The 20,061-nt window shown below is 38.1% G+C and overlaps 3 protein-coding genes across 4 annotated transcripts; 2 read left to right on the top strand and 1 right to left on the bottom strand.

The window, feature by feature from the left end:
• Positions 1-1,659: 1,659 nt before the first annotated feature.
• LOC110710601 (bZIP transcription factor 17-like) lies at positions 1,660-5,254 on the top strand. The gene is made up of 2 exons (XM_021888927.1): positions 1,660-3,453; positions 4,469-5,254. Exons 1-2 carry the CDS (start codon positions 1,785-1,787, stop codon positions 4,906-4,908), a joined length of 2,109 nt encoding a protein of 702 aa, XP_021744619.1. The 5' UTR covers positions 1,660-1,784; the 3' UTR covers positions 4,909-5,254.
• A 96-nt stretch (positions 5,255-5,350) lies between these two features.
• LOC110710602 (psbP domain-containing protein 6, chloroplastic-like) lies at positions 5,351-6,744 on the bottom strand. Its single transcript, XM_021888928.1, has 3 exons — positions 6,260-6,744; positions 5,735-6,051; positions 5,351-5,642 (listed from the first exon to the last, which is right to left on the bottom strand). The coding sequence occupies exons 1-3, from the start codon at positions 6,573-6,575 to the stop codon at positions 5,472-5,474; spliced, it is 804 nt and encodes a 267-aa protein (XP_021744620.1). The 5' UTR covers positions 6,576-6,744; the 3' UTR covers positions 5,351-5,471.
• Positions 6,745-15,690: 8,946 nt separating this feature from the next.
• LOC110710558 (exocyst complex component SEC15A-like) lies at positions 15,691-19,548 on the top strand. Of its 2 annotated transcripts, none has more exons than XM_021888886.1 (2): positions 15,691-15,895; positions 16,830-19,548. In XM_021888886.1, the coding sequence occupies exon 2, from the start codon at positions 16,848-16,850 to the stop codon at positions 19,221-19,223; it is 2,376 nt and encodes a 791-aa protein (XP_021744578.1). In that variant the 5' UTR covers positions 15,691-15,895; positions 16,830-16,847; the 3' UTR covers positions 19,224-19,548. The 2 variants fall into 2 exon arrangements, with proteins under 2 accessions (XP_021744578.1, XP_021744577.1); XM_021888885.1 differs by having other exon boundaries at positions 15,691-15,901.
• Positions 19,549-20,061: the final 513 nt, after the last annotated feature.

Raw genomic sequence — 20,061 nt, 5'->3', positions numbered from 1 at the left:
ATTAAGGTTATAAAAATTATTTATCTAATTATGTTTAAGTTTATATAAATAATTTTATTAATTTAGCAAAAAACAACAATACATATAATAAAAATTAAATTACCACTGCCATGCCAGACCGTGCCACGTGTCGTGCCGGCGTGCCGACCCACGGGCCGGCCACCGTGCCTTGTGCCGTGCTCGTGCCGATTCCCAGATTTTTGTTCACGGCACGGCCCACGACCCACTGGTGGGCCGCCGTGCCGTGTCGTGCCGGCGATCGTGCTGTGCCGAGTCGTGCCGGAATCGTGTCGGGCCCGTGCCGCCCGCGTGCCGGCACGGCCCATGCCCATCTTTAATGCTAGCCTAGCGTATGCCTAACTCTGATGATGATCATACATGCTTAATTGTTTGTGACAATTTTTAAAATATGCAAGTCAACAATTGCATCAAAATTTTAAAGTCCACAATTAATTGCTTTATTCACATTTTAGCTTATGTGTTAAATAATACAAATTCCATTGATTTGTCGCTTTATGTGTTGTGTAAAGAGATAAAAAAACGGGTAAATAGTGCATAAAAGATTCAATTCCAACTAGCTTCCAAATCATATGTACCATCTCACATCCAAATAAAACCTAAACTAACCAAATTAGTTAACTATAAACTTCTCACAAATGATACCCTTTAATAATTGATTTTTTGCACACTTTTGAAGAGTCATAGGCTCATAGGCCCTCTATATTTTAGAAACAAATACATTTTGATTCGTTCAGCGGCTTTAGGATTATCCACGAATTTAATTCCATTATATGAAATTCATGGAAATTACTACTTCCTATGTTATGCTAATTATGATTTACATTACTTATTTATCAATAATTGACGATAGTTCTTTCCATATTATAGCCTATAAATATAAATCCAGACTATGTTCAATTCACTTAATTTGATAAAATATGTTCTGATTTAACATAACACTAAATAAGTTGAAATTTAAAGTTGAAATTGTTTGACTTCGTTTTTTGTTTTTGATTTTCAGTTTTTTTTGAAAACAAAAAACCAAAAACCGAAAACCAAGGGCTTGTTTGGCATCATTTTTGGTTTTTAGTTTCCTATTTTTTTAAAAACCAAAAACAGGAAACAAGAAAAAGGTGTTTCCACTTTTCTGTTGTCACGTTTTAAAATTATTATAATTTTAATAAGTTTAAATAATTTTTTATTCATTATGGGGCATATATCATATACTTTTAAAAAATAAAAAACCAAAAAACAGAAAACCGCAACAATGCCAAACGAACCCCAAAAAAGGAGTTTCCACTTTTTTATGGACAGTTTTCAAAAATATCATTATCTTAATAAGTTTGACTAATTTTTTTATTTATTATAGGACATATATCACATGATTTTGAAAAACAAAAAACAAAAAACCACAAATATACCATACGAACCATAATTTAATATCAATCCTATATGATATTATTGATATGGACCATATTGTGATTATTAATTTATTATGAATATCCTACATGATCTCAATAGCCTACACAATAAAAACCACAAGACTTTTTCCACACTAGTAGTATAAAACAACACCCAAGTAAAGCGCGTGAAAAATAGACTCAAATTCATTCTCTCTCCTAAAAAACAACCACCCACTTGTCTTGTCTCTCCTAAATCCTCCAAAACCCCCTCTTTTTTTATTCATTCAACCCAAACCCAGTAAACCTCTTCTATTTCCTTCTTTCTAGTATCTTCCTCCTCTTTCTCTCTCCTCCTTCAACTACCTTCTTCAACCTCCATCAATGGAAGATCCACTCCCTTACGATCCCCACCCTTCTACCCCTCTTCCCATTCCTCCTCTCGACCACGCTCATCTTCTCTCCTCCGATTTCTTCCCGGAAAACGATGATGATTTCAACTTTGGTGCTGACTTCGATTTCACTTTTGATGATCTTACATTCGTTGATGATCTTCTTTTGGACCCGCAAGGAGATGGGGTTTTTGATTCGGATGTTTCTGATGTTTTAGAGGGTCGGAATTCTGGGGATTCGGAGATTGTTGTTGGAAACCCTAATTTAAGGGTTTACGATTGTTCGTCTCCTGAAGGGGGGAATCATCATGGTGGGGTTTCTTCTGAGGAGTCGAATTTTGGGGTGAAGTTGAATTGTGCTTCGCCGGAGTCTGGTAGCTGTAAGAGTAATTCCGCCGTTTCGCAGACGTTTCGTGGTGGTGGTGATTCAGGTAATGTTAGTGATGATCGTGATGTTTCTTCCAGTTCTTATGTTGAGAATATTGTTGATGATTTGTCTAGTAAGGTTAAAGTAGAGGAATTTGGTGGGAAGAATAATATTAATAATAACAATGTTAGTAAAAGTGTTGTTTCAAAGAGGAAGAAAGAGTATGATCATGAACAAATTGAAGAGGGTAGTAAAATTAACAAGTTTAGGAAATCGGGTATGTCGGAAAATGTGAGTGTTGATTTGGGTAGTGTTGATGGGGATGATAAGAAGAAAGCTAGATTAATGAGGAATAGAGAAAGTGCGCAGCTTTCTAGGCAGAGGAAGAAACAGTATGTAGAGGAGCTTGAGGACAAGGTTAGATCAATGCATTCTACCATCACTGATTTGAATGGAAAGATTTCGTATATGATGGCCGAGAATGCGAGTTTGAGACAGCAATTGGCCGGTGCTGGTGGGGTTTGTGCGGCCCCTCCACCGCCCCACGGGATGTATCCGATGGCTCCAATGCCATACCCGTGGATGGCGTGTCCGCCTTATATGGTTAAGCCGCAGGGATCACATGTTCCGTTGGTTCCGATTCCTAGATTGAAGCCTCAGCAGCCTGCGCCGGCTCCTAAGGTTAGTAGGAGGTCGGATAGTAAGAAGGGCGAGGGGAAGACTAAGAAGGTTGCGAGTGTTAGTTTGTTAGGGTTGTTGTTTTGTATGTTGCTCTTCGGAGGGTTGGTTCCGTTGGTTAATGTTAAGTATGGCGGTATTGGGTTTGATGGTGTGCAAAAGGGAAGTGTATTTATGGTTGATAAGCATGTTGGGGTTTCGGAGGGTAAGATTAGTAGTCATGGGAGGATACTTCAGCAGTCGAATAGTTCAGACGGGATTGGTCCGAATGGGAATTCTAGTGAGCCATTGGTTGCGTCTCTGTATGTCCCAAGGAATGATAAGCTGGTTAAGATTGATGGGAACTTGATTATTCATTCGGTTCTTGCCAGTGAGAAGGCTATGGCATCGAAAACAGACGAGGAGAGTAAGCCTAGTGAAGAAACAAGCTTGGCTATCCATGGTAGTTATCCACCGTATCCTATTCCTGGACCCGGAAGCAATAATTGGAGACACCCTCACCTTGACAGAAATCAAAATGGGAGGCAAAGGGCTCTCGGCTCTAGCTCTTCTGAAGGGTTTACACCAGCTGGATCTGATGGCAAGCTGCAGCAGTGGTTCCGTGAGGGACTTGCAGGTAACGATATCGAACTTTGTGCTGTTTTGACTGTTTTGTTCCTCAGTTAAATGTGTTTGAAGGAGTTTGCTGGTATTAGAACTTGCAATTATTTTAGTTTGGTGTGTTAATCTACTTTTTCATATTTTTCTTTTTTCCTGTGTTATGATGCCAATCTGGAAAGTGATTTAGATTTATTTTCCTGTTCTTGAGTCTGAAATTGACTTCTCTATGGGCTGTCCAAGCTAAATGATTAGTTTAGGTGATTGGTAATTCTGATTTTCTGAAATTCCATGAGCACAACTTCTGGAAAGCTGAACAACTTTCTTCTATCATGTGTATTATCATACAATAAATTTTCTGCTTTACTTAATTTTTGTACTAGCCACTGTTTTTATTTTATTTATTTATTTATTTATTTATTTATTTTTTTTTTTTTTTTGAGAAATGGGTTCATATTCATTGGGTTTGATGTACAAGATCTTGAGCCCTGAAGTACACAGAAGAAAGTTTTGCCTCTAATTATGTAGTTATAATATTTTCTGTGCATGCCTGTAATATATATGAAAGCTGCATGATGAAAAATGTGAAGGTATCGCCTTTGCTGATTATCTTTCAAAGTTCTAAGTGTTGGTTTGTTAGCAATCTCTACCAGTTGCTGCAATGGCCATTTTGTGATCTGTGTCAGCTCTGATGGAGGGTGTACGCTTGAGTTTGCTTTTCTTTGGTATCCGAGGATGGAAGCAAAGCCTCATTTTAATCTACTGCTAAGCAGCAAAGCTTCTTTTTTATTTTGCTTGTTGCTAGGCTGTGAAAACAATGGTATTGGATGCTTAAACCGTTTAGCAGGCCAGAAAAGGTGGTGGGTTTGTGTGCTTTAAGAATCAGGGCAGATTACGCTGTTAGTGAAAAAAATTATTGCATCGTTTAGTAGTCAAGTAGCCTGTGCATTTACTTTTCTCAAGTCTCTACTAGTTTTGTATGTGTGGTATGATATATCGCTAACTGTCTGCAGCCACATTTTACTCTTGTGCAGGGCCTATGCTGAGTTCTGGCATGTGTACTGAAGTGTTCCAATTTGATATCTCACCCACTCCAGGATCAATAGTTCCTGCTACATCCATTGTTAATGTTACCTCTGAACGTCGACAGAATTCTACTCGCCCTAACAAACCCAGGAATAGAAGGATCCTCCATGAACCTGTTGTTCCTCTCGATGGCCATTCACTGAATGCTACTGAAGAGCATGTGGCACATGAGCAAAATGATGGACTTCAGGGCAACAGAACCAGTTCTTCAATGGTCGTTTCTGTTCTTGTCGATCCCAGGGAAGTTGGTGATGGTGATGGAGAAGGCGTGATTAGATCAAAGACTATGTCTCGGATCTTTGTTGTTCTTATTGACAGTGTCAAGTACGTTACTTACTCATGCATGCTCCCATTTTTGGGTTCAAGCAATCATTTAGTGACAACCTGAAGTGCGGGATAGAAAAAGATGAGTGATGGATATAAAGTATTCATCTCCACCACAGTTTTGTACAGGATCAATAGTTATGTAGAGCTTTTAAATCTTCTAGTGACACCTTTAATCAGTTGGTCTTTCCATTGCTAAGAAACCTTTGTAAACTAGGTTCTTATCTTCATGTTGAGATCTTGGTGTGCTGACAGGCATCAATCGCCTACCTTGAGGATGCGTTCAGGAACGCTGACTGCTTGTAACTTATGTAATCTATATACTTACATGCAATATTTACCTTTTAATCTGTATTCACACATTTGCCTCTTTTCACTATGTTACTTATAATATTTATACTTGTATTATATATTCGTGTTTCTAGTTTAATATTTTGATCAAAAACTAGTTACATCTACATTTTAGCCAGCTTTCATCTTTATAGGCACAAATGCATTGGTTATTCTTGCAAACGAGCACAAATATTTCTTCACTGCACAACATGAATCTGATCTGTTATATTATTGTATTACAGTTTAAACACTATAATCTGTAGTGAAAGAAGCATTACATGATTCTGCATAAAACTATACTTGAAAAGAGTCTACTATAGTTTGCAGAGTTTTCTGAGAGGTCTGCCACTGTTTATCATTTGCACTGGCAACGAATAATACGACTGTGTTCCCCTTTGCTGTTGCTTTGGCAAGATTGTGTGTTCCCGTCAGAGCATATGGCGTCTCCAATTCATATTTGTAGTACTGCAAGCACCAGAAACACCAAGGCCTAGTTATTCTACCAACATCAATAACTGTAATTAGCAAACGATTAAGATGAGTACAAGAGATCATACCGTCTGATCACCAACTTTCTCAACAGAGGTATCAATCAGCTCATCTGGGTCTAAGGTATTCCCGGTAACAAAAGGTCCAAGGGAAGCGATTAGCTTATCAGGGCTGCCAATCTCTTCGATTGTTGCATTAGGTTTGTTGGTTAAGCGAATGAGAGGGGAAGCTACAACTTGTATCTTCCCTTGTTTCTCATCTTCAAACTTAACCTCAATCCATGGTTCTGCACACTTTGGTTGACAGTAATTCCCAGACAGTATGTTGGCTATTCGCAACTGCTTCCATGTTGGTGGCAATACAAATTGGTAAGGCGCTACGTTCCCTGCAAAACCATCACTATAACCTTGCTTTCAATGCTACAATTACATTACATCCTTTCTTTTTCTAGCAATGTACCAATGCTAAACAAAATTAAATACTCGAAAGCATTAAGAGCGCCACATAAGCAAAATAACACATTCTGAAAACAAAGTATTCAAACTTCAAATGAAATAGCTTAAATAAAAAAGTAGAGATTACAACAGACTGACCTGCACGAAGGGCAGGGGTGTCCTTAGAAGTGGCTTTGAAGAGAACAAAGGAAGGGTCAGACGGCGAAGGCAGCAAAAATGATCCTACATCAACCTCTCTAGCTTGTGAAGGAGGAGGGGATTTTAGTACAAGAGGAAGGAGAGAAAAAGAGACACCTTTTAACACCAAATCTCTTCTTATTAGTGATTTTCCTTGTTCTTGTTCTTGTTTTTGGGTGTGTAACTGTAACATTGATGGGTTAGTGGGGGGTTTAATGGAGATTGAAGAAGATGAAGATGAAGTGAGGGGTAGTTTGGGTAGTGAAGAAGTAGCCATGTTTGAGATAGAGAATGATGAGGAGAGAGAAAATGAAGGTTATGTATGTATGGATGAGGTCTGAATTTCAGTTGGGATTTGGTTGGCTCAGAGATTGTTTTAGAAAGGAAAGTTTTGTTATAAGATGTGGCATCTCGTAGAACCGACTAGCCTAATATTGACTTGCTTCAATAAAATTTGACTCTATTGCAAAAAATAAAATAAAAAAATTGACTAACGTAAATAGTTAAATCTAATACAAGCCTGATCAATATTGGTTGATTTATCATTATAAATTAATACCTCTGTCTTTTTAGATGCATCATTTACATAATTGTGCATTTGTAAGCCATTAAAAAAAGAGAGATAAAGCAAAAAGAGAAAAAGGATCCATGTGAGAAAATTTCATTTGTTAACAAAAAGTATCAATCATCAATCAATTACATACTACTAAAAGCGAATCTATAGACACACTTGTGTCAATATATTAATAAAAAATTTCCCGCCAAAAGTACTTTCTCAAAACATCATTGTTGATTAAGGAAAAAATTAATTACATCTAAATTACGACATAATTTGTTTTATATAAAATATTTTAAATATTTTCTCTTGCATGGTTTTATTTTTGATATACTCTATATTTTTTAATACTCAAGTCATTATATTAAAAATTTTATAATAAAATTATCAAAAATATTTAACAACCGTGCATTGCACGGGATTTAACCTAGTAATGCATCTAAAGTAAAACTTTCATTTTAGAACAGAAAATGATGCATCTAATAAAAATCGAATGAGTATTCAAATAATTCATCAACCTATTTCTTGTTTAATTATATGATAGATTATACGGAGTAGGTTTTAATTACAATAATTCTAGGCATAAAACATCGAAAAAGAAGAAAAATCACCACAATGACTTAAGATTAGCAACAATAGGGTTGTTGTTTAAAGGTAAAATCTTCATGTGACTCCTGTGAAAGATGAGGTGAAGTATATTTACTTTAGGGGTTTTACATACGAATGACTATTATCCTTAAACAATTAGATTGTTTTGTTGTATTAAACCCTGTTTTGTTGTATTAAAGAGATACAGAGTGTAATTTTGTTTTAACGAGTAACAAAAAATAAAAAGCCTAATGGAGGATGTGACGCGAGATACTTGTTTGGTTAACATAGGAGTTAAATTCATATAGTAATTTGTATTTCACGGGAATTTATTTCTTTCATACAATTCCTAGGAAATGGTATTAAGTTGTTTGGTTGTTATAAGGGACTTTGAAATTCATGGGAATTTTGAGTGACCAAGGGGAAGGTAGGTAATTAACTTCCTATGTTTCCCATTCATCCATTTTCACTTCTTGTTGTTAACCAAACAACTATCCCAATTGCAAATTCCCATGAATTTTCATTTTCCATATTTTGAATTTGGGGTCATCTTTCTCTAACATGTGTGTACTTAATCTCAATTGTCTACATGTTCACGATCTCATGATCATATTAACGGATAAGTGTATTTAGAATTCAATGGATGTCGCTTTATGATTTAAGTTGATTCCAATTCAAACAATTCATTTGTTGTCTCTAGAGTTCAGGTATTTTGCAAATTTATCTTAATTACCTTTTCTTAATAAGATTTAGAGTAGATTATTCATGTGATTATTTATTTATTTATATTTTTTTTTACTAAAGAGGATTAAGCCAAATTTCCAAACCTTTATCGTAGCCACTTTCAAAACGTGTCTTATTTTTTAGGGGCAAAAAAGGTTTGTTGAAAAAAAAAAATGTTTTGTTATAGTGCTACTAAGATTTTTTTTTTTTTTTTTTTTTTTTTTTTTTTTTGACAAAGGTGTAATTAATCACCCCAACAACAAAATTATGGGGCTAATTATCCTTGGAACATTTAGCTTAAGTTTACTTTTACAATAAAGAATAGATAAAACTATACTATAAGCTATCCTAGTTAAAAAATGCTCTATACTTTGTATTTAGGAAAAATTGCCTAGAATAATCCCACCTTTGGGCCGTCCGCCCAAAATAATCCCACCTTTGGATTATTTTTAAATAATCCGACCTTTATAGTTAATCCGCTCTCAATGGTCCCAAGTGACCTGTAACCGGTTAAAGAGGTAATTTTTTTTTTACACGTGTCAGCATGCTATTGAAGACGTTGCTACATATGTCGGGAAGGCCTCCGTTAATTGTGTACGAAAAAAATACGAGTCCAAAGGCAGGGTAAGAAAGGGTTTTGCTAATGGGAATATTAACTCTTCCGGGAACCAATAACGCGTAAACCATGTCAAACCAAGACCGATCAATATCCGAACGAAACAGATTCGAACTTCTCCTAGAATAGTTTCCAATGCGAAACAACGTGATTGGTCAAAAAATAAGTTTTAATTTTAACTTTGATTTTAAGAATTGATTAATAATTAACATTTAATTAACATTAATTAACGGTAAATGTAGTCATTAGAGTTGTCAAGGTTAACGACTCTTCGGTTCCCTCTAGGTTTTCCTTGGGAGGGTTTGTCTAGTTTTCTACTAGGTTTTTCCTTTGCTCTAAAGGTTTTTCTTTGAATTCTATCTTGTTGATCTGGCTTTTTGCTTAGCCATGGCTTCCAACTCTTTAGAAATCGTGGCTGAAGTGGAAAAGACACCATCACAAAGTCAGGAAAATAGCAATACAGAGACAGAGAAGTTTTTGAATGAGGCTGAAGGTAATAATGATGAGAAGTCAAAGGAGGATGTTGTTGAATGGGTTGAGGACGCTGGAGAAGATGAGGAAGCGAGGGTGGAACTAGGGTTAGTGGGGAAGGTCTGGACGAACCGAAATGTGAATGCCAACGCCTTTATAACTACTATGAAGAATGTTTGGCAACCAAAACATGGACTTGAGGTCAGTAATGTTGGTAAAAACACTTTTGTTTTTCAGTTTTTTCATTGGAAAGACAAGTTGAATGTTATGGAAGGCCAACCATGGCACTTTGATCGTCATGCCTTAATCCTTAGTGACATAGAAGACAATGTAAAGCCCTTGGATGTGAATTTGTGTGAATTACCAATGTGGGTGAGGGTTTACAACCTACCTTTTAAGGGTAGATTTAACTCATCAAATTTTGAAGCTATTGGAAATAAAATTGGAAAGTTTATCAAAGCTGATTCTTCTGGCCTCATGGGGATTGATAAATCTGTTAGGCTCAGAATACTTATTGATGTTAACAAACCCTTACTTCAAAAAGTGAAGGTGAAGATGAGGGGTGGAGTTGAGGAGTTTTTTTGACATAAAATATGAGAAACCGCCCCTGTTCTGTTTCTTTTGCGGTAAGATTGGGCATGGCGTCAAGGATTGCGAAGGGTGTGGTGATGATGACAATCCAAAGTTACAGTATGGGGGTTGTCTAAAGGCATCCCCGTGGAAGAGTTACAAAGGGGATGACAGAAATATGGAAAATGTTTCGAAAAGAGACTGTGCTAGGAGCCTTTTCACCAGTCGACCAAAGAAGACTGATAAGAAGGTAGTGGATGTGGAGTTGTCTGGGGAGCTAGAAATGATGAATTTTAAGGAAAAAGAAAACTCTGAAAATATAGTGAGAAGTGATGCCGAGGCTACAAACAACCTTGAGTCTACCTTTTTGGCTGGCATTGAGGAAATTAGGCAACCAACCTGCCAAAGTAACATCCATCCAATAATCCCACAAATAAACCAAAGCTTACAAAATCACCCTACTTCAAACACCTCTCCCATCTTTGCAAACCCTCGTGTTAATAAACACTATCGTGCTAAAAACCGATCAGAAAAAAATGTGAGCACCACACAGTTAAATCAGATGGCTGGAGTGATCAGAAAAAGGGACGATGATGTTGGGGTGAATGAGGAAGGAGAACAAACAGAGGGGTGCAAAAAAAAGACAAAGCTGAGTGAGAATATTGGAGATGATTTTGACTCAATTATGACTGAACAAGTGGCAGGCCTCACACCATGGGCCCTCGGTGAACAATGAAGTACACCCTTTGTTGGAATTGTCGGGGGATTGGTAGCTCTCGGAAGGTCAATGCGTTGAAGCGCATTGTCATCACTAAACACCCGGGGTTGGTGTTTTTGCAAGAAACAAAACTTAGTCTCTTTGAAATGGAAAAAATAAAAAAGAAATTGAAGTGTAGTGGCATGATTGCAGTTGGGTGTGAAGGAGAAGGGAGGAAAAGAAGGGGGGGAATTGCTTTGTTGTGGAAAGATGACTGGAATGTTGATCTCAAGTCATACTCTCAAAATCACATCGATGTTTGCATAAAGTGGGAGGAGATGGCAGTTTGGCGCTTTACTGGAATATATGGCTTCCCTGAAACTGAGAACAAGCACAAAACAGGTGTTTTATTGAACAATCTCAATAACTTGCCTGACATCCCATGGCTTGTTGGTGGAGACTTGAATTTGATGCTATGGTCAATGGAGAAACAAGGAGGGGTTGGGTTTGATTTTGCTGAAGCCACTATTTTACGGGAAACTCTTGACAAGTGCAAGTTGGGTGATCTTGGTTATGTGGGCTACCAATTCACGTGGTCAAACAATAGGGAAGGTGAAGGAAATGTTCAAGAAAGACTCGATCGCTTTTGTTGCCATTGATGGATGGAAAGAGCTATTCCCTGGAAGTTTGTTACTCACCTTGAACGGCGAAAATCTGACCATTTACCTATCCTTTTGTGTATTAAAGATCGTGTTCATGCTCCAAAGAAGAAAAAAAGAGTTAAGATATTTCGTTTTGAAGAGATATGGCTCCGAGAAGAATCTTGTGGGGATGTTATTCGCCAAGCCTGGGAAGGGGGAGGAGATATTAGTCACAACATAAAGCGTACTGCCGCTAATTTAGGTGGGTGGAGCAAGGCTTATTTCGGGAATTTTGCTAAGGAGATGGGCGATTGTAAGGCAGGTATGGCAGCTCTCATGGAGAAGGAACCTTCCCCGGAAAATATTGCACAAATGAAAGCCATTGACGAAAGAATGGATGAGCTTGAGGAGAGGGAGGAGGTGTTTTGGAAGCAACGCAGTAGACAAGAGTGGCTAAAAAGTGGGGACAAAAACTCCAAATTCTTTCACACAAAAGCGCAACAACGAAGAAAAAGAAACGCAATTGTGAAGATTAAGGATGAGGCAGGAAATATCTATAAGGACGAAGATCATATAGCTGAGGTCTTTGTCAAACATTTTGAAGATCTTTTTGGCTCATCCATCCAAGCCGAAATAGACAATGTGATTGATAAGGTGATGTCGTGTGTCTCTAATGATATGCAAAACATGCTGGCTGAACCTTTCAAGGGTGAAGAAGTCCATGAGGCCTTGAAACAAATGCACCCCACCAAAGCTCCCGGACCCGATGGTATGTGTGCTCTTTTCCATTAGAAATTTTGGAGTGTTGTTGGTAGTGATGTGATTGACTGTGTGCTAAATGTTCTTAATAATGGTGGGGATATTGGTTCTATTAACCAGACTTACATTGTTTTAATTCCAAAAAAGAAAGAATGTGAGTCTCCTGCTGATTATAGACTAATTAGTTTGTGCAATGTCTTGTACAAAATTGTTGCGAAGGTCCTTGCAAATAGGCTAAAGCTTGTTCTTCCTGATATTATTCATGAGTCGCAGAGTGGCTTTATTCCTGGTAGATTAATAACTGATAACATTCTTGTTGCTTATGAGTGTTTTCATTATTTGAGGAAGAAGAAAATTGGGAAGGTTGGTCACCTTGGGCTCAAACTTGATATGAGCAAGGCCTACGATAGAGTTGAATGGTGTTTTCTGGAGAGAATGATGTGCAAGCTGGGTTTCCCGATTTCCTTTGTGAAATCGATTATGAGCTGTGTTAAAAGTGCTTCTTTTCAGATTCTTGTTAATGGGCAGCCTTCTAGGGGTTTTTTTTTCCATCTAGGGGACTTCGACAGGGTGATCCATTATCCCCGTTCCTTTTCATTATTTGTGCCGAAGGCCTTTCTTCCCTGCTTAGAGATGCTGAAAGTAAGAAACTTATTCATGGAGTGAAAATTGGAAGGAAAGTTGATCCGCTTTCTCACTTATTTTTTTGCGGATGATAGCCTCCTCTTTATAAGGGCTAATGAAGATGAAGTTGAGAATGTTCTTGATATTCTTTCCACCTATGAAGCTGCTTCGGGCCAAAAATTGAATATGGAAAAATCCGAGGTGTCCTTTAGCCGAAATATTGATCTTGAAAAGAAAAATTTGCTTCAATCGAAGTTATCCTTTAAGGCCGTTGATGGACATGATAAATACCTTGGGCTACCCACCTATCTTGGTAGCTCAAAGAAATGGATTTTTTCCATCATCCAAGACCGGGTTTGGAAAAAGCTAAAAGGGTGGAAGGAAGGTTTTCTTTCACAAGAGGGTCGTGAGATACTCATCAAGTCTATTGCTCAAGCCATTCCAACTTATGCAATGCAATGCTTTAGCATCCCTTCTAGCATTCTCAACGAGATTGAAAAAATGTGTCGAAACTTTTTTTGGGGTCAAAAGGATAAAGAACGAAAAACAGCCTGGGTTGCTTGGGATAAGATGATCTTTTCAAAGAAGGAAGGTGGGATGGGTATGCGTGACCTGCATATTTTTAATCAAGCTTTGCTCGCAAAACAGGTCTGGAGACTGTTAACAAACTCGCACTCCCTGATGTCTAGAACTCTTAAGCAAAAATACTTCCCAAATGCTGAGCTTATGGAAGCGAAAATTCCTGTTAATGCCAGCTTCACTTGGAGGTCTCTAATGTCTGCGAGAAATTTAGTCTCTAAAGGTGCTAGGAAACTGATTGGTAAGGGTCTGTCTACTGAAATCTGGAAACACCCTTGGGTGCCCACCCTCCCCAATTTTCGTGTCCTGTATCGACATCAACAACCTGCTGAACATGCCCCTACTTATGTTGCTGATCTGATTAGTGATGGGGATTGGAACCTTCCTTTGCTTAACTCCTACTTTCTTCAATGGGAGGTAAATGAAATCACCAAGATTCCTGTTGCTCGATTTGGGGATGACGAGTCTTGGACTTGGCACTTCACGAAATCAGGAGATTTTTCTGTTCGAAGTGCTTACCATGCTATGATTGAGTCCAAAAAACATGGCTCTGCTGCATCTTCGTCACCTCCCAATAATGCTATCTGGTCTGCTCTTTGGAATGCCAGAATCCCTCCAAAAATCAAGCATTTTGGGTGGAGAGCTCTTCGAAGGGCTATTCCTGTCAAAGGCAATCTAAAAAAAAGGGGAATTCGCGAGGATGATCTGTGTCCTATGTGTGGAGAAGCTCCTGAATCTATTGAACATGCCCTGCTGTTTTGTGATGCTTCCAAAGAGGTGTGGTATGTCTCCCCTCTTAGTTTGAATTTTCAAATTGAAACCTGTCAGTCTCTCTTGCTCTGGTGTAAAGAAAAAGGTAGCAAATCAAAGACAAATTATGGTGGGATATTTTCTGGAGTACTCTATGGGGAATCTGGTTAAAAAGGAATTTGTGGGTTTTTGAGAGAAAGGAATCTCAGGTGGTGGATGTAAATAGAAAAGCTTTGAGCATTGTTGGTGAATATGAAAAGGCAAATGCTACCCTTCCTTCTGAGATAGCAAACAGAACCTTGGTGCCTCAAACTTGGAGTCCACCTGATGTTGGACACTATAAACTCAATTATGATGCTGCTATTTTCAAAGATGAAGCTGTTGGTTTGGGGGGTCTTGTTCGTGACTGCTGTGGGGATGTTATGCTTGCTACTTGCTTAAAAATCAGTGGAAATTTTGAAGTGGATGTTGCAGAAGCCATGGCAGCGCGACACTGCATTGAAGTTGCTGTTGATGCAGGGCTCCGCAAGCTCACTCTTGAAGCTGACAGTCTGAAGTTGATCCACTATTTGAAGAGCAAAAAGGCTGAGTGTTCCTACTTTGGTAGAGTCGTGGCTGATATCCTCTACTTTACGAAGACCTGCACTTTCTTCGAAGTGGCTCACATTGGCAGGAATGGCAATAGAGCAGCTCATAAATTAGCTCAACTTAGTAAGAATTTTGTTGATATGAGGGTTTGGATTGAAGAAGCCCCTGATGATGTAAACTCTATTATTGCTCTGGATTTTGCTAATGCTTAATAAAATGTGAGCCTTTCCCGTAAAAAAAAAAACATTAATTAACAATTTAAAATATAAAAAATTAAAAAAAAATTAAACCAGCCACCACATTGCCTCACAGCGACCCTAGCCACCACACCCCACCTCGCCGCCCCTACCAGACGAGGCCCGGAGAAGCCAGCCACACCGAAGATCCCCGCGCGCCGTTCTCCGACCCTCCCTACCCCTTTCCATCGCCACTAATCCACCACAACCATAAATCGAGGTGTGGGAAGGGGATGATGGTCGAAATTGGGGTGTGGGGAAGGGAGGTAGCCGGAAAAGGGACGGAGAAGGGCAAAGGGGCTGAGATCGAGGGTTTTAGAGAGTTTGCAAGGTGTTGGGTTTGGAGTCGGTGCTGGGGTTGGAGTCGAGCTGGAGTGGGTTGGTGGTTCGGGGGAGGGGGAAGGAGGTCGTCGGCGCTGCGGTGGGATTGGAGTCGTGCTGGGGTTGGGTTTGGGTTGAGGCTGGAGTCGGGGGTTGGAGCCGCGCTGGAGTGGGTTGTGGTTGGACCCCGATGCCGGCGCTGGGGTGGGTTCTGGTGACCGGAGCCGCAGAGGTGGGGACTCAGGCGGTGCTGGGGTGGGTTTTTTTTTTTTTTTTTTTTGAATTTTTTCTATAAAAAATATTAATTTTTTGTTATAAATTTATTTTTTTTAGACCAATTACAGGCCGCCACGTGTCAAGTAACTTGATATAACAGGTTACATGACCGGTTGGGACCATTTATAGCGGAGTGGGTATAAAGGTGGGATTATTTAAAAATAATCCATAGGTGGGATTATTTTAAGCGGACGGCTAAAAGGTCGGATTATTACGGGCAATTTTTCCTTGTATTTAAGCGAAATTAAAATATTACTCATACTTTGTATATTCTACATAATTAATAATATAATTACAACAAAAAAGTCATAGATTACTATACTAAATTTAATTTTACAAGTAATCTTTAATTTGATCTTTCAAAAAAAAAAAAAAAAATCTTTAATTTGAAAATAATAATAAACTTTAATCCCAAAAAAGGGGGAAAATAATGGAAGGGAAAATGATAAAAATTCACTACTTTTAGCAAATTCGCACAAAAACAACTTTTTGCACTTCCACTGCTCAACTCTCCCTATCTCTCTCCGCCTTCTGCTCAGCCTTTCCGCCACCGTCTTCCGCCGTGCGCCGTTTAGCCTTTGCAGCACGGCCGTGATCTTGCCGTTGAGGTATTTTTCTTTTCTTGTTTTTTTTTTTTCCTTCAATTTTGTTTTATTTTTATATTCTCATTTGATTCATTGAAGGTTTTCTGGGGTTGTTTTAATTTGAATTATATCGCTGATTTTAGGTTGTTTCAACCTGAAAATTAAGGGTTCAAAATTGAAGGGAAATTTTCATTTGATCAATGTAAATGTAGAGCACATTTGGGAAATTTAAGAGGAAGAAGAAAGAAGTAGATATTGTGTTAGATTACTTCGATTTTATACGAATTAATTATCTTAATATATAATTGTACATTCTGAGCAATTAAGGAGTAATATTATATTTAATTTGTTTTAATCTGACCACCATTTAATTTTCCCAGAATTTCTTGATTGTTTAGAACGTGCATTATTTTAAAAATAAGAATAATTAGAGGAAAAACTGTATAATTTGATCTTGCAAGCCTGAATGAATTGGTTTTATTGGTGTGTAAGGAGCTACAATGTGCTGAATGTAGACGGGATTTGCTCCCGGGTCTTGGGTTGTTGGGTACGAGTGTACGACCCCAAGTCTTTAAGGAACTAAGCTAATTGGCATCCTCCAAGCATGACTGATTTATGTACATTATTGTAATTCTGATTCTTTAAAGTTTGGACGTGTCATTTTGCTTCTCAAATTGATAGGATGCTTCTGGGATTTTTCTATGAACAAAAATTAATTGAATTGAAGAATGTCTTTTCTTGAGATATCATTTATGTATTGGGTGTTGTCTACTTCATGTTATTTTGACTCTCTTGCGAAGAAAAGAATACAGTACTACCTCATTTTACTAATACTATCAATGGATTATTCTTAATGTTATTTGGGGTAAACTTTGAAATGTTTCGAAATATAGAATTAATTGATTAGGAACCCCTACATATCTAATGATACCCTTGTTTTAATGATGAATAGGTTCCATGCTGTAAAACCATGAATGCAAAAACGAAAAAGAGAACTGTAGTTGAAAATGGTGACACTGGGACTGGTGAGGACTTGGTCCTTGCTACATTGATAGGGAATGGGGAGGATTTGAGTCCTCTTGTTCGGCATGCCTTTGAAACAGGCCGTCCCGAACCACTTCTTCAGCAGCTAAGGCACGTGTCAAAGAAGAAGGAAGCAGAGATCGAGGAGTTATGCAGGCTTCACTATGAAGAATTCATTATTGCGGTTGATGAGCTTCGTGGTGTGCTCGTTGATGCAGAGGAGCTGAAATCTGAACTCCAAACTGATAATTTTAAATTGCAAGAGGTTGGGACTTCTCTGTTGTCTAAGCTAGATGAGCTTCTAGAATCGTATTCGATAAAGAAGAATATAAGTGAAGCTATTAAGATGTCCAAAATGTGCTTTCAATTGCTGGAGCTTTGTTCAAAGTGTAATGTCCATGTGTCTGAGGGGAAATTTTATCCTGCGTTGAAGACTATTGAGTTGATTGAGAAGGATTACTTGAAGAATATTCCTGTCAGAAAGCTGAGAGTGGTAGTGGAACATAAAATTCCAGCCATAAAGTCGCATATTGAGAAAAAAGTGTGCAGTGAAGTTAATGAATGGCTAGTTCATATCAGGACCCTGGCCAAGGATATTGGACAGACAGCAATAGCACATACTTCATCAGTGCGTCAGAAGGATGAAGAAACAAAGGCTCGTCAGAGAGAAATTGAAGAAAACAATCGTTCACAGCTACCAGAGGTTGCATACAGCTTAGATGTTGAAGAGGTAGACGAGGATCTGAGTTTGAAAATTGATCTTACTCCTATTTACAGGGCATATCACATCCACAAATGCCTAGCGATTGGGGAACGGTTTCGGGAATACTACTATAATAACCGGCTGGCGCAACTCAATTCAGACTTGCAGATATTCTCATCGCAGCCATTTCTTGAATCTCATCAAACCTTTTTGGGCCAGGTGGCTGGCTATTTTATAGTGGAAGATCGTGTTCTCAGGACTACAGGAGGTTTATTGGAAGAAAGTCAGGTTGAGACAATGTGGGAAACTGCTGTTTCTAAGATCACTTCTGTGGTTGGGGCCCAGTTTTCCAGGATGAATAATACAGCACATTTCCTTCTTATCAAAGATTATATGACCCTTTTTGGAACAACATTGAGACATCATGGGTATGAAGTAACTTCTCTTCTTGAGACAATTAATGGCACTAAAGATAAGTATAGCAAGCTTCTTATGGAAGAGTGCCGCAGGCAGATTTCTGAAATAGTTGCTAATGATAGCTTTGGTCAAATGTTGTTGAAAAAAGAATCTGACTACCAGGCAAATGTACTCTCTTTTCAACTGCAGACATCAGACATCATGCCTGCCTTTCCTTATGTTGCACCATTCTCCTCCATGGTACCGGAAGCTTGCCGTGTTGTCAGATCATTTATAAAGGACTTTGTAGATTACTTATCTTCTGGTGGGGATGTAAATCTTTTTGATGGTGTGAAGAAGTGCCTGGATGCGCTATTGATCGATGTGCTTAATGAAGTCATACTTGATAAAATTAGTGACACCTCCATTGGTGTATCAAAAGCCATGCAGATTGCTGCAAATGTGGCTTTTCTCGAAAAAGCTTGTGATTTTTTCGTGAAAACTGCATCAAATCTTTGTGGAGTCCCCACACGGTCAATAGACCATCCTCAAGCTACTTTAACAGCTAAGGTGGTCCTTAAAACATCAAGGGATGCAGCGTATATTGCTCTGCTGAGTCTGGTTAACACTCAGCTGGATGAGTTTATGTCACTCCCTGAAAATATCAATTGGATACCAGATGATGTACCTGAAAATGGACATGAATACATGAATGAGGTGATTATTTATCTTGACACTCTTCTGTCAACTGCCCAGCAAATTCTACCAATGGATGCTTTATACAAGGTTGGCAGTGGCGCTCTTGAGCATATATCCAATACTATTACAGGCGCATTTCTTAGTGATAGTGTCAAAAGATTCAATGCTAATGCAGTTGAGGCCATTAACAGTGATCTTGAGATTTTAGAAAACTTTGCTGATCAGCGGTTTGAGAGCACTGGTTTGAGTGAAGATTATAAGGATGGTAATTTTAGATATTACCTGATAGAAGCTCGCCAATTAATCAACCTTCTCAGGAGTAATACAGCAGAAAACTTCATGAACCCTGTCATCAGGCAGAAGAATTACCATACTTTGGAAATTAAGAAGATTGCAGTTATCTGTGACAAGTTCAAGGATTCTGCAGATAGTCTGTTTGGAAGTCTTTCAAATCGAAATGCAAAAACCAGTGCCCGGAAGAAATCTATGGATATTTTGAAAAGAAGATTGCGGGACTTCAGTTAGACAGCTGGCAGCCTCTTATTATATGAAGCAAAGAAGTTGTGATTTTTCTCTGGTAACACAGCTAGATTTTTCTCTTTTGTAGCTTACTTATATAGGTACCCTTTTTACCTGTGGTATTATTTCTCTATGTTCTCTTCAATTTTGTTTCTCTTAACATTTCAATTGACTGAATTTTCTTTATATTGTTGTTGAAATATTAGAGGATCATTGGATTCTTATTTCCTAATATTAATATATGATAACGACGATCCATTTAGAGTGCAGAACCAAGTGCTTATTTTGGCAACAACGTTGAAGGGGCAAAAAAAAAAAAAAAAAAAAAAAACCGAAAAGAATGAATGAAAGAAAAAAGGATCTGTCCCCCCCAAAAAAAAAAGAAAGAAAAAAAAAGGAAAAAAAAGTTAGAAAGAAGTGAAAAAAAGGAATCATATGGAATAATGGAAAGCATATTGTGCATTTTATTGAGTTTGAAGAACACACCACTAGGTGTTTTTTCTTTTTCTGGATCACATATCATGGAAATTTTGGTTATCAGTACCTGTTCATTATGCATGAGAAACATATTTGATCACATGTCAAGCTTTCACTTTTGCCATTTTAGTAAAACATAAAAACGTACAGTCTTGTTGAAAGTTTCCGGATTTATCAATAAGCTTTGGTTTTTTTATAACATGTTTTTTGACTTCTGTTATGACACAAAGGATAACTTCCATAGAAAATGAAATTCTATTTGAAATTTGTTTGTTGCTAATGCGAACTGAAGATTTGTTTTAACGACTTTGACCTCTGGTTCTGGTAATGTTATGTTGTGTTTGCTGAGTTGTTAAGTATCTACGAG

The sequence above is a fragment of the Chenopodium quinoa genome, unplaced genomic scaffold (genome assembly GCF_001683475.1).
Source record: "Chenopodium quinoa cultivar QQ74 unplaced genomic scaffold, ASM168347v1, whole genome shotgun sequence".
Taxonomy (NCBI): domain Eukaryota; kingdom Viridiplantae; phylum Streptophyta; class Magnoliopsida; order Caryophyllales; family Amaranthaceae; genus Chenopodium; species Chenopodium quinoa.
Note: the sequence above shows the minus strand (reverse complement) of the source record. Positions and strands in the feature narration are given on the sequence as shown.